The 14,543-nt window shown below is 38.5% G+C and overlaps 1 protein-coding gene across 20 annotated transcripts in view; it reads right to left on the reverse strand.

The window, feature by feature from the left end:
* The window catches only part of LOC122341419 (SRC kinase signaling inhibitor 1-like), a 93,839-nt gene that overhangs the window by 1,372 nt on the left and 77,924 nt on the right, over window positions 1-14,543 (reverse strand). For 15 of the 20 annotated variants that reach the window (XM_043234756.1, XM_043234758.1, XM_043234749.1 and 12 more), the window contains 9 exons: window positions 11,494-11,669; window positions 10,610-10,740; window positions 10,345-10,492; window positions 9,926-10,259; window positions 8,634-9,047; window positions 7,600-7,752; window positions 4,263-4,325; window positions 3,411-4,160; window positions 2,086-2,205 (listed from right to left, as the gene is read on the reverse strand). In XM_043234756.1, the coding sequence (XP_043090691.1) occupies window positions 2,086-2,205; window positions 3,411-4,160; window positions 4,263-4,325; window positions 7,600-7,752; window positions 8,634-9,047; window positions 9,926-10,259; window positions 10,345-10,492; window positions 10,610-10,740; window positions 11,494-11,669 (2,289 nt within the window). Of the gene's footprint in view, window positions 1-2,085; window positions 2,206-3,410; window positions 4,161-4,262; window positions 4,326-7,599; window positions 7,753-8,633; window positions 9,048-9,925; window positions 10,260-10,344; window positions 10,493-10,609; window positions 10,741-11,493; window positions 11,670-14,543 lie in introns of those variants that run through there. The other 5 variants (XM_043234750.1, XM_043234751.1, XM_043234754.1 and 2 more) reach the window with 5 other exon arrangements.

Consider the following 14,543-nt stretch of genomic DNA (forward strand, 5'->3'; position numbering starts at 1 on the left):
ATTGTACAATGCTATTCAAAAGTTGGGGGTTAGTCAAGTTTTCTTTTCTTTGGGAAGAAATTAATATTTTCATTTAGCGAGGAAGATGCATGTGACAGTCAAACATGATAGCATGATAGATGAAAAACATGTATGATGTCACAAAGAAATTTCAGTTTAAAATAAATGTTATTTTGACCTTTCTATTCAAAGAACCCTGAAAAACGCATCACAGAGACTTATTAAAAACCCAAACATTTGAAATGTGGTGTACATGTCATTTGCAATTAGTCCAATAAAGACAGAAGGTCAGAAATAGCAAGTGAACCAGTCCAAAAGAGAGCAGTGATGTGCTAATTTACTTGAAGCAGTCAGGGTGAGCAATCATTTCAAAGATGAAGTCTTTTGAGAGACGACTTTAAAACTAAATCAAATGGATGAAGCTTACAGTGAAAGGCACAGCAAGCGCAAAAAAGTCTCAATGAAATGATGAGAGTCTGGATGAAAAGATGAGTGTGCATAAATGTTTGTATCCATTTGCTGCTAAGAGGGTTAAGACAAAAAGGAGATATACGCAGTCCATTTCAAAGGGAATAATTAGCTGTTACACTGACAAGACTAAATCCTGATCATATCCAGCTTAGCAGGAGTGCCTATAACAGCAAATATGCTCTCCTGTAATTATAGTTGCAATGAACCCTCTGATCTTGCTCGCTCTCTCGCCAATATCTGCTTCTCTCTTCCTTCCCCATAAAAGATTAGATTCTTTTCTAATATTCATGGCCTGTTGAACAGGGGCCAGATTTATTAAACACAGAGTGAGGAGATTTACAGAGCACCAGAATATCTATCTTCTTCTTACCTACAGCACACAGGCCCATAGCTGTCCGTGTGTGTGTGTGCGCGCTTTTTCTCCTCTAATCCATCTTTCAAACCCTCCCCTGTTTTCTGCACCTGTCTCATTCACTTCGCTTATGTTGTAGAGCTCACATATCCCTAGTCTCTGGCTTCATGCTTTCTCTCTCCCCCTTCTCCTGAGACCCACCTGTCTCTGGTTTCTTTGTTCTGTTGGAGGATTTTAAGTGCACTTTAGAGTCCCAAATGTTCCACGATTGACGCTCCAATTCAGTTTTTCAAAGCGTCACTGCTAGAAAGTTCTCTCCCAGCCTCACTTCACTTGTGACTGACACGCACAGACAAACACACGCATATACACACACGTCTCCTAAGGCTCTCGGCAATAGTCTGAGCTGTGGAATTTGACTCAGACAGACATTATGAATTGGTTTCAAGTAGAAAATGATCTTCTAAGCTTTCAGCAAACCATTTTAAAAGTTCATAGAAGCTTACGCAACTGTAAAGCTAAGAAAAAGTCTAAAACCATGTTCCATGCAAACAAAAAACAAACCAAAAAGAGACCAAGACTACAAGACTAAGATTAAACTGGGACCAGACTAAGCCTAAAATCAACTAGACAAAATACAAGACTAAGACCAAGTTTAATTTTAAGGCTACACTAACAATAAACCAAAACTAAGATTAGGCCTAGATATATTTGAATAGATCTGAAATAGACATTTGCATACCCTTTGCAGAACATGCAAACATGTTAATAATAGTTATGCAAATACGATAAAATAAGAGGGGTCATGAAAATTTCCATTACTTTAAAATAAAAAAGAGCCAGAGGAATAACATTTTTAACAGGTTGATGTGTAAACTTTTATGTAAATTGTTTTTTCATTTAGCACAGCACAAAATAAATGCAATTTACTCTGATCATCCAAATCTATTCTATTAGTAAATTTTGTGGAGTGTAAATAGAAACATCTGTTAATTAAAAGAGCTTATTCAGGTCAGTCTTTAATAAAGAATACCATCCAATTTTCATGATCCTCTTATTTTGTTAGAATTATTGACATTGTGCTTGCACTGCATGGGGTATGTAAACTTATGCACATTTATAAGCATAACTGTAGACGATAGATAGATAGATAGATAGATAGATAGATAGATAGATAGATAGATAGATAGATAGATAGATAGATAGAACAATAAATGATAGAAGAACTGATATACAGGACAACAGACAGACATAACGACAGATCATACCTGCTGCTGACCCTGGTTTCTAAGGAAGTCCTCTCTCTGTTTGCTTGTTTTGCTCTTTTCTGATCCGCTCTGCTGTAGGTGCTTGAGGCGAGACAATGCTTTTCCACCGCCAGTCTGAGAAGAATGAGAGAGAGGAGGAGATGAATCTGTGTATTATATTTGGTAATATTTTTCAACCAATTTCCAACTGTGTATTTGCCATCACCAACAGTCAAAGGAAGTGCTGGAGGAGAAGACAGGCAAGACAGGCAGGAGGGTGATGTGTTTTTAATAGAACACATGCAACTCAGCACAATCCTCTCATTCATTCTCACACACACAGACACACATTACCTATAATTTCTTGTATTAAATTCAGAAAATATAAATTATACGCTTCTGCAAGAAAATGACAAAAGCTCTCTATGCAATACAAAATAATGAACGCTTTCTGTAGTCTTGTCTCTCTCTGGATATGTTACCTACACAAGATCAAGCACTAGAGCGAAGACTAGACTCACTAACAGCCAACAGCCATTTTTGTAAAGCTTCAAGGAGGCCCATTAGCTGTGTGTTTAATGCAAATGAGCACCTCACTGAACGAGAGGCTCTGTAAGAGGATCTAATGCTTGCAATCAGGTGGACTTGTGGTTGCCAGGCTCCATCTGTCCTACGAGAAAAGTGTGCAACGACCTAGAGCAAGGGGCTCCAACACACCAGTTAGGAGGGATGATGCAATGTTGGCTTGTATACAAATGTGTGGGCTGAAAACAACACAGTGGAAAACACAAGTGACTTCATCCAAATCCTTCCCTGCTGTCACTCACAGAGATCAGCCCTGTTCTCAGCGGAGCTGAGTAATACACATGACGTCTGGTGGATCACTGCTTCGTAGCGGTTTATCCTGACAACTACTCTCTGAAGACGAAAGACAAATGCGGGTGGAGACAATACCGCATAAATTACACAACAAAATCACTTGATTAGTTACGAAGAGCTTCCCTGGGCTTTATCTTTTTATTTTACGAGAAAACCCCATATAATGTCCTATGTACCAGAGGAAAATAAGACAAGGGGAAGGTAATCAAATTGCAAAGTAATTTTAAGAAGAGAAAAAAAAGAGTGGGCTAATAAAGAAGAGAATGAAACAAGAGAATTTATTGTGCGAAAGATACAATATGTATTTCTACAGAGGCTGGAGGCAAACAATTTATCAAAGCATTTACAAAAGAGAACAAACTGATCTAGATGAGCAACCCAGCAGAAGAGACCAAAACATGGAAAAGATGGAAAAGACAGAAAGACCAGGGCTGAAGAAGATACTGAAGGTTAGGTTGAACCTTGGCTGTGGATGTGCTGATGCAAGATGGTTTAGGTGGCACAGCTGGTTTGTTTGTGTCTTCTCCGTCTGCTGTATGTCGAGTGCTGCTGGATCTCTTGGTGGAGGACCTCTGTGACTGGACAGACGCTGGGAAGATGTTTCCTGTGTGAGGATCAGTGCTAAACTCCATCAGACTGAGCTCCAGCTCACGGATGGTTTCCTCCAGACTGTCCAGACGACGGTATGTGCTATGGCAGATGTCTTCCTTTTCCCCTCCGACTCTTTGAGCGTGGAACAAACCCACTTGAGATGTTTCTATGGGCCCGTTTTGCGGCGAGACAGACAATGTAGTGTCCGACTTTCTCATTCTCTCTTCTTTCATCTCTGTCGCCGCCTCGAGAGACTCCTGAACCCTTGGCTCTCTCCGCAGGGCCTGTTTAATTGCTCTCTCGCTTGTTAAGGGCGGGCACGACTGGGTCACATCCTGGACAGGACTCTGGAGCTCCCTCTGGGCTGCATCCAAGTCTTGTAATAGAGGGACTTTTTGGCCGACTGACAAGTCTTGTTTCCATAGCGGCAGACGGGGAGTCCTCACAATGTGGCTGAAGTAACTTACTCTGATGTCATTTCCAGTGTCATTTTCTTTAATTGTCTGTGTGCTGTCAGACCGCCGGGTCTCTGCTGAGTCCTCAGAGGGGGACGTGGGGAGAGAGTTACACTCAGTTAAGACTATCTGGGGAACTGGAGTGGAGGATATCCTGTGCTGCATCTGCAATTTAGCAGGAGAAATTTGTATAATTAATCCACGAATGTAAAACATGAAATGTATGAGGTTGTAAGGTTAACTTAAAGGTGGCTAAAATAAACTTACTAGAGATTTCTCTGTGAAATCAGTGTAGTGATCATCATCACCACCCTTAGATACGATCAACTGCTGGCACATATGTAGCGTAGCACACATACAAATACGAAATTAAATAAAAAAAAAAAAAAATCACTTTAATTTAAAGGCATTCAGCCATGAAAATTTCATTTAGAAACCATTCAGTCCTCATTTACTTTTATTACCTATATTACTTATATTCACTCTTTTTCATACAGATACAATTTTGTATCTGAATTCAACAAATGCTAAATGAGCACAAGAACAGTCCAAAATAATCAATTTGTCTCCTGTCAGTCTTGCTTTGTGAGGAACAGGCTAAAATCTTGTTATTCACTCATATTCTTATCCTCTATTTGAGTAGTTAAAGGGATAGTTCATCCCCAAAAATGAAAATTCTGTCACTAATTACTCACACTCATGCTGTAAGACCTGCATTCATCTTCAGATCACAAATGAAGATATTTTGATGAAATCTGAGTATGTACATCCTTCAGAGAGTCCATGTGATATTAGTGGTTCAACCGCAATGTTACGAAGCTACAAGTAAACTTTCTGTGTGCAAAGAAACCAAAAATAGCAACTTATAACAGCTATGAAAAATAACAACTATTCAACAGTTTCTTTTCTTCCATATGCATGCAATGTGGTACTCTCAGGAATGGCAGCACACTGACAGAAGAAATCATTTAATACATTTATTTTAGTTTTCTTTGCGCACAAGAAGTATTCTTGTAGCTTCATAAAACTCTCACATTCACTGATCAACTATTTTAATGATGTTCTTCTTACTACCTTTCTGAGCCTTGACCATGGTAGCTGCATCGCTGTCTAAGCAGGGTCAGAGAGCTCTCAGATTTCAAAAATAGCTTAATTTGTTTTCAGAACATGCGTTTGGAACAACTTAAGGGTGAATGACAGAAATTTCATTTTTGGGCGAACCTGTGACTGAATCACTCAGTCAGTGAGCTAAACTCGAGAACATGATAATGAACAAATCATTCAGACTAGACTGGAATTAGACAATATGGATGACATGGATTACATTAATGCTATCTTTAACACTTTCACATACTTTTTGAATCCTATAAGTTTTGAAAAAGTAATAATATTTAGTAATAATAATAATATACTCCTCTGTTCCTCAGAAGAAAATCATATGGTTCTGGAACCACATGAGGGTAAGTAAATGATGACAGAACATGCATTTTTAGGTGAATTATTACTTTAAAGATCACAGAGCTGACATGCACTGGCAAGTACACACACACACACACACACAAAATGAACAGTATGTGGTGCTTGTGTAGTTGTGATCGTGCTCACTATGATGTGGAATATCAAAGTGCATCCTTGGTCTTTAGTTTGCGTGCAGTGAGGTTTTTCGTCTATATAGGAGTATGACTATCCTTTTAGAGTGAAACATATAGATATATGTGTGTCCATGAGTGTACAACAACAGTCCACACTAGCTTGCATCAGGGGCTGTTACCTGTCCAGCAGAGGACACATGGGGCAACAGCTGTAAACTAGAGGGAGGAGGATATTTCCTGGGAGAGGGCAGGGGAAGAGTCAGATGTCGCTCAAAGAGCTGAGCGGTTAGGGAGATTGAAGAGAATTAATGAAGAATATGGGATGGACAATATCAGTTCAGACTATGGCATTTCAGGATTTCCCATGAAAAGACTCTGAAATTCAATCACTTAGGTTATGCACATTCACATACAGTACAGAATTGTGAATAAATTGTAATTCCCACAATTTATTAAATCAAATTTGCACAAAATGACATTTAAATTTTATGGAACACCAGAAATGACATGCTGTACCTTTAAGCACTGTTTAGAGCTCAGCTATTTCTGTTAATGAATGTGTATGTACAGTGCGGGTGTTATTGAGTTATGGGTTTGTTTTGAAATGCAGCTTGTGAGCCTCATTAGGTTTGAGAGGGTGGTGGGTATGGTGTCACTGCAGCAGTGCCCAGATCTCCACAGGTCTCCACAGGGTTTCCAACAGAGCCATGCAGAGGGGATGGAGGACAAGAGACATCTGCTCGCTTACCCTGTCATCCACTCAACCAAGACAACAAAATCTGTCTGCTTGTTGGTGTTAATGAGCCTTGTAGTTCGTGTGTTGTGTGTGTGTGTTTGTGTGTGCTGCCCTAAAGCAGGTCAAGGAAGCCTAAAATCAACACCAACACAGCTCAAGCAGTGTCAGTCAGGAGAAATGCACTGTTATGGCCCCATAGCGAAAAGATAATATGTAAATGGAGACGGCTGGGGAGAGAAGTTAGAATTTTTAATTTGCGCATTAATTAAACAAATATAAAAAGATTTGACGCATGTTGTGAAGGAGGATTGGGTAAAACACCTTACTTTTTGTTGTTTGTTGTTTTAAATAATAAAAATTTGAGGTATATATACCTCAAGTAAGGCGGTATCAGTTTCATATAAATGCTGTTCTTTTAAACTTTAAAACTATATAAAGAACCTAATATTAAGAAGCAACCTTTTTTTCAAAATTGATGATAAAACATGTTTCTTCAGCAGCAAATAATCATATTAGAAAGATTTCTGAAGTTTCAGGATAATGACTGCTGAAAATGTATTTTGAGTTATATTAAAATAGCTATTTTAAATAACTTTGCCAGTAAATAGTTATTAAACATCAACATGTTATGATCTTTCACAATACTGCAGCTAAAGTATTTATAATCAAATAAGCAGCCTAAGTGAGCATAAGAGACTTTAAAAACATGAAAAACTATTTCTAATTTGAACTACAGTTCTGTATCCTTTAAATTCAGTCCAAATCCTGGAATATATTTAGTATGTAGAAGGCATACCCAATTCAATTTGAGTAGTGCATAACCCTGCTCTAAGTCACTAATGCATCTAGAGATAAAGTATATGGGTAAGTGAGATGGCATATATTGGATGTTATGGTTGTTGATTCTATGTACAGTTAAATTAGACACAAACGATATCCCACAATATACTCACCAGTGCCTAACTAACAGCACTTTATATCAGTACAGCACACAACATTGTCAAACCACTCATTTGAGCTTAATAGTTCATGAGCCAAAGAGCACAGACAGAAATTCAGATCTCCTGCCTGCTAATGTGTGCTTAATGAATGAGCAAACCAGCCAACTGGTAGAAGCCACCAATGTGTGTGTGTGAATGTAATCGCACTGCTCTGTGGGTGTACACCAGACACATCTGGTGCGTGTGACATATGGACATTAATCACCAACATTAACACTTCAGCCGTTAGGGTACAGACGGTCTCAGGTGACTCCTCAGGTAATACATGTGCTCACCTCCAGCTCAGCTGCTAACTTCTCCTCGTCACCTTCCTCTCGCTCTCCACCAGCGATGGTCGGAGGTGTCGAGGCCGGTCGTGGGGCTTCAGATATACTCCTCCTCAGCTTAATGTGTGGCTTCTGAGACTCGGTCTCCTCTGATTCCGATTTCTGTTTATGCACACAAAGGAGGACAAATCAGTATATATACACACACACATGATTTTCTCTCTCTATAAAAAACACGATTTTCTCTTTTGAAATATGTGTGATGTAGTACAACATAATGGAGACGTGTATCTACAGATTTATATATTTCTGGACACTTAAGTTACACTTAACATCTGCAACAACACAATATAAAATAAATTAAGAAGTAAATAAAAGATTGTTTTTATATATTTTTTCAAATAAATTAATGAAATTATTATATACATATATTTTTTTTTTTATTTATTTGTGAATGAAAGAACTAATTGAACAATGAATAGAAATATAATTTATAATTCTAAAATATAAACATTAATTGATTAATTTAAAAATGGGTGAATGAATAAATAATATTTAAATGTTTAAAAATATATTTCTTTATTTATATGTTAAATTAATAAATGAATTTTGACTGAAATGAAACTGAATTCCATAAAGTAATAACAAAAAGGATGTAGAATATATATCCCATTGTAATGTAATGACTGAATCTTAATTAAAAGTAAACACAAGGGAAATTAACATCTAGAACCATCTTAATCTTTATCAATTTCTCTTAAATTCACCTGTGACCGACAGGTAATTTATTAGCGAGGTGAGAGAAATATCAACCATGACTAACATACCCACAAACACAGGCGGCTTTTATGAGATGCCTGACATTTTTGAGACCCTGCACTCAAATAAAAGTGATTTAGTATATTCCCCTGACTCCTCTGACAGTCCGTGTGCTGCTCTTTCAGTAACAGCTTGCACATAAATGTTTGAGAGAGTTTGCATGCATAAACACTCACATGCAAAATCATCTATGTGTGGGTGTTATTCTGAATGTCACTAGTCACCTTTATACTCTTTCCAGGAATGATCATCTCTCCACTGCGTGTCGTCAGGCCAGGAGAAGAGGGGAAACTTCGGCGTGGAGGTGGAGGAGGGGGGGACTTTGAGGGCTTCTCTGTTCGATACCTCGCCACCGTCAGTTCATCCGAGCCTCGCCTGGATCCGCCGTCTTTACTGGAAAGCTTATTCTGAGGTTTATTAGGCTTGTGTTCAGGTGTGGCATTGGTGTTAGATTGACTCTGGCTCTGGTTTTGGTTTTGAATCTGATTCTGAGCAGGTTTGATCTGCTTGGCGGCAAAGTCCAAGTCAGGAATGGCCTTCATGAGCTCAGCCTGAGTCTCTTCCAACAGCCGATTAATGTCCTGAGCGCTGTACTGTGTTAGACTGGCCCTCTTCTCTTCCCAGTCCCGCTCTGCTGCCTGAGGAGACATACAGATTACATTTTACAAGATCATTAGTGCTTCAAAACAGCTAAAGAAGTATTAAAGCCTAGTCACAGAAAGTCAGGATTTTCAACATCTATGTAAATGTGCACTATTATACAAAAGTTTGAGGACAGTAGATATTCTGAATTTGAAAGAAGTCTCTATGCTTACCAAAGCTACATTTGTTCAATTACATGTACAGTAAAAAACATGTTTTCTATTTGAACATATGTAATTCCTGTGATGTTAAAGCTGAATTTTCAGCATCATTACAGTCTTCAGCATCACAAGATCCTCCAGTATCATCACTTTTTTAAAGATACTTTGATTAATAGAAATTTTTTTTTTTTTCAAATATACCTGTTTTGTGATCTTTAAAATGTCCTTACAGTCATCTCTAAATAATTTGATGCATCCTTGCTGAATGAATAATTTCCTTCAGCAAATTCTGTTTACTATAAGTAACATTGCACTACATACCTATTAACTGTTATTAGAGTGTTAGTAGAGTATGAGTAAACTGGTATGGTTAGGGTTAGAATAAGTTGAATTGTACATGCAAAGTTACTTCAAGTCAGTAGAATGTCAGCTGGGAGACCATCACAATAAAGAGTTAGCAGATATTAAGCAGAAAGTCTACTAATGCTCTACTGAGAGTTTGTTGACATGTAGCTGCAACATTAGGGACCAAAAGGGACCATTAATAGCGAAACAATTTAAGTTGAATTATTATAATTCATTACTATTGTCTAATTTAATGACGTCAGACATTGGCCTTGATATTAAAACAATAATACAAAATAATAAAAGGTATTGCTATTGCATACATTTAGACAAATGCTTTCTTTCATTTTAAAAATCTCATTCCTCACCAGTCTCACTTCCACAGATGAAGCCTTATCAGACCCTCCTCGACCTCCCAGCTCGCCCAGCTCCCGTCCCTTCAATGAAGCCACCATCCCATGAGAATCCTTCTCACGCTGCGCACTAGAAGGGTTCGAGTGGCCGTGGCCGTGGCCGTGACCGTGACCGTGGCCTTGACCAGAGTGAGGGCTCCAGTTAGCCAGGCTGTTCTCATTGAGGTTTAGCGGTGGACTGGTTGGAATCTCAAAGTCTGTGTTCCTCCTGTACTCGTCCCCTCCTCCGAGTTTAGGAGAGGGGCTGGAATACTCATCCTGGGTCTTCCACACTCCTTCATTCACCTGCCTGATCAAACCGTAGAACAGCTCTCAAAGTTATGAAGAGTAAATTACATTAGAGACAAGGAACGACTGAATAAGTGCTTGTCTACCTCCTCAGCGTGGTGAGAGTATCTGTGATAGATCTGCAGCGTTTTAGCAGAGCGTCCAGTCTGTGTGGCTCCTCTTTCAGGAATTTCACAGCCTCCACTTCCACTCGCAACACCACTCGCATTTTACTCTGGAGGCCCGGGAACTGATCTGAACGAGAGAGACAAAGAGAAAAACAGACAGGCAGAAGAGTGAACAACTATCTTCTGCAACTCAGGTTCAAGTGTCTGGCTGTGAAAGACAGAAAAGAGTCTGAGTCTGTCTCACTCTTAAGCTCGGTGAGAGTCTCTCCCAGTTTCCTCAGCAGCGAGCTTTTCTCCTCCAGCTCCTGTACCGTCACATGTCGGTGATTGACAGACATCTCCTTCTGGATTTCCTCCACTGACTTTTCCAGATCACTGTCACAAGCGCAAAAACACCCACTCATTAGCTTCATTACATATCGACTGTTTCACAAAGAGCATAAACCTGCACGACATATTAATCGGCGCTATCACAAAGCACCGCGGTGTTGTCACGCAGAAGGGAATTCTTGCACGTTTTGATGTTTCTGACATTTAAAAGTTCAAAAACGAAGCACGAGATGAGCGTGAAAATCCCAAGCCCGCCTCCCTGAGCTGTGGCGTCGGCACGCATTTGAATAAGTGTCAGTGCAGCAGGGTGTATTAGCACTAAACGACTGAGACACAGTCGGAGTGTTTACACTCAAAATCCAATTTAACCACGTCAAATAAATCCACCCCCCACAAAATGGTTTGTTACAAACAGCGTCCTGTTAATAATTGAATCACATCAACTGGCTGTTAGCTATACTTAATAACCGCTATCAATTAAAAGCAACACGACTGATCTGGCAGCGAGTTGAAGAGGCGGATTTAGTCACCCTGCTGCTTTTAATTGGAAGAAAATAAATCAATGAGATGCTGTCCGTTGTTTGTACGGGCTAATGCTGAGGTGCGGGTCTGCAGGTCTTTAACCGAGACTGTTTATGCCTCATTGTTATGCATTTATTCACTTTCGAGTACGAGTTGATGAGAACCAGTGCAATAAAAATATCTGGGAAATGATTTTTTGCATATTATGCAGCCGTGTCACTAAGCTAGCGCCTCAGACTGCATTATTATAGCGCATATTTAGTTTGCGAGACGCACTGCAGTTGCTGTATGATGAGTTCCTCCTCGTTCAGGTATTTGAGTCTCTCCTCTTCCACTAGGAGGCGCTGTCTCTGGAGAGGGTCTTCCTGTTTCCTCAGCGCATCCGACAGACGCAGACTCAGCTCCGTCTCGGTCCTCTTCAGGAGGCTGCGTATGGAGTCCTGGTTCTGCAACTATACACACAAACATGATCCAATTAAAGTCCGTGTAAAGGCAATTTAGAGAAGCGTTTCTAAACGCATTATACATTTTAGAAATGTTTTGCTGAAAACACATTACAAAGACTGCGAATTATGTGGTACTGAATTGTGAAGCCAGGCAGCTAAAGAGTTTTTCACCAACTGTCATTGTTACTACAGCATACAGTTTGCTAAATAGCTACTTCACGATGTAAATGCATATTATGAACACGTATGGCTGTGTAAATCCAATTAAGCTGCTAGAGAGACCCTATTTAGTGTAATTATTTGCAAAAATTTACTAACAATTTCTAAAAGAAAATTTTTAATAGCTATTTTTAATAATTGTTAAAGAGAGCCAAGGGTCCTCATCAAATTAAAATAATTATATTAAAATTAAAGGGAAATATATCTATATATAATCAATGTTAATTTAACATTTAAATACTTTGCGGCATCTTTCAATAGTTTGTGTTAATAACATTAACAAGCTTTTTATAATTACAGTAGAAATACTGGAAACATGTGGCAATATGTGGGAGGGGTGTTAAAATACCGTGTTGGACAGAAGAGGCTTTCAGTAAAAACATTCAAGAACCACTGCTTCGAGTTGATTTATATAATAAATAACCTCCTATGATGTTCCTAGAACAATATTCCCATCAACCAATCGCAGCCCTTCTCTGTTCAGTAATAATCCATGAATGATTGTTAAGACGTTTCAGGTGCATCAGCGTGGGAGAGTTTTACAGAAGGTCAGCTGTCACAATCCATCACAATGTATCCATATGTAACATTGACCTGTCTTTGACCATATGCAGCTGTCATCTTGTATGTGAATGTATAATATTATAGAATTGACTTTGATAGTGTGTGCATATATACGGCATACCATCCTTGATGGTGTTTATGATGGATCACATTCGTTAAGGTCTCTTGAACGCCCTAATGTGAATGTGCATCCATGTCCTTGAGTTTATTTTCTAGTATTTTCAATTTGTGCATGTTGAAGGTTGTGTGGGAGTTGGAGTGCGAGATATCAACATAATTTTGTGATGCGTAAGCACTCTGCAGACAATGTTTGTTTGCCCTGAGAGAAAAACACAGTGGACTTTGTCACTTGCATAGCGCCGATAATGAGAAAAGTGTGTAAAAACTGTGTTTTTGCACACTCCACATTTGTGTGTGCGATGCGCTTTTAGTGTCATTTGGTGGTAGTTCCTCCTAAAGCTGAATTATTTATGAGTCTCATGCATTATTCAGCATATCCATGTCTCCTAGGTAACGGGATGAGGGCAAGGGCCGTGTCTCAAGCTCTGGCATTCAGGCAGGTAATAGTCTAACTCAGCAATCTGCAGTTGTCATGACACCAGCGGCTTGGCTCTCGACACCAAAGCAATTGACACCAATCTCGCAGTCCCAACGCGACATGCTCAGACTGTTGCGGCATCCCCTCTACTTCTCCATGCATTTGTCTTATTGACTTCCAATTCAGATCCACCCCAAAACAAAAAACAAAAACACTACAAATCTTAATAGGTTTAATACGTTTTTTTTGTTAACATCTCATACAAATACTTAAATCGCTATTTATATGGTAAAAACAAAACTCAGTAACACTTCAGTTAAAGACTTTATGTATAATGCATTATAAAGGTTCATTAAAGGGTATAATACATTAGAAGTATGCATAATGTGCCGTGTGATTCACCATAACTTTTAAATAATAACCAAATTTGAAATGCGTACTGTAACAATTAATTTATAAGTGTTACATTATATTAACTGTGGTTACAATTTTTCTTGAGATTGAACAATGCATTGTAAGGTCCATTACAAGGAATTTAAGCTACTTTTATGATGCATTATATATAACAGTTTTTATATACATTATATATAACGGTTTAAGTGAAGGGTTACCAAGATCTCTCTCTAACGATTTGCCAGACAGCTCTAAATGTCCCATGCATGTTGCTTTTAGGTTTGCTTTCAAGTTGACTACTCTAGCAAAATTATTTTACAAATGTTTAATATTTTTTCTTTCTTTTTTTTGCAGTATAGGATTGCATTTATTTTGCAAATGCACACTCTTTATATTCTGTAATAAGAACTACAATTTTTCATCTTGCATATATTGACATAAAACTCCATATGTAAATACATTTTTTGATGGTTTTTGAACAAGAAGACCCATTGTGTAGGAAAAAAATATTTAGGAATTCTGCTCTCTTTCTAGGTCACTAATTGAATAAGCGAATGAATCGTGAACTCCTTTGTACCTTTGTATAAAAGATCAAAACGGACGTCTCTCTCCAGAAGCTTTCTTTCCTGTTTTTCTGCTGTTTATTCAGAGAGCTCTTGGTAGAGATGAGGGTGTTTACTCATGAATCACACTGGTAGCTATCATTCCACAGTCAATTTTTATTAAAGCACTGCTGACTGAAAAGCTGACTTGATTTGGGGCCGGCTTCCTCTCTCTCTTCATCTATGTATCCCTGCTGGCCCATACCATCTCATCATTGAGTATGATATTAAGAGTTATTGCCTGCCCTGCTATAGGAGTGAATCACACACAGCAGCAGCAAGAAAATGAATGACTAGTGGAACACATGCTCACTTACACATAAATGCACAAATACACACACACACACACACACGTAAATACACTTGTACACAGTAGTGTAATAAATACAATATTCCCACATTTTTTGGTCAATGAATTTCTATGGCTTACCAAGAATATTATGTATTATTTTTAAAAAACACAAAGTCAGTGTCTGCTGCTCAAATGTTTGCGGTCAATAACATATATATTTTTTTAATCTTATGTTGACCAAGGTTGCATTTATTATTATAATTCAAAAAGGT

Source organism: Puntigrus tetrazona, chromosome 3 (assembly GCF_018831695.1).
Source record: "Puntigrus tetrazona isolate hp1 chromosome 3, ASM1883169v1, whole genome shotgun sequence".
NCBI classification, from domain to species: Eukaryota; Metazoa; Chordata; class Actinopteri; order Cypriniformes; family Cyprinidae; genus Puntigrus; species Puntigrus tetrazona.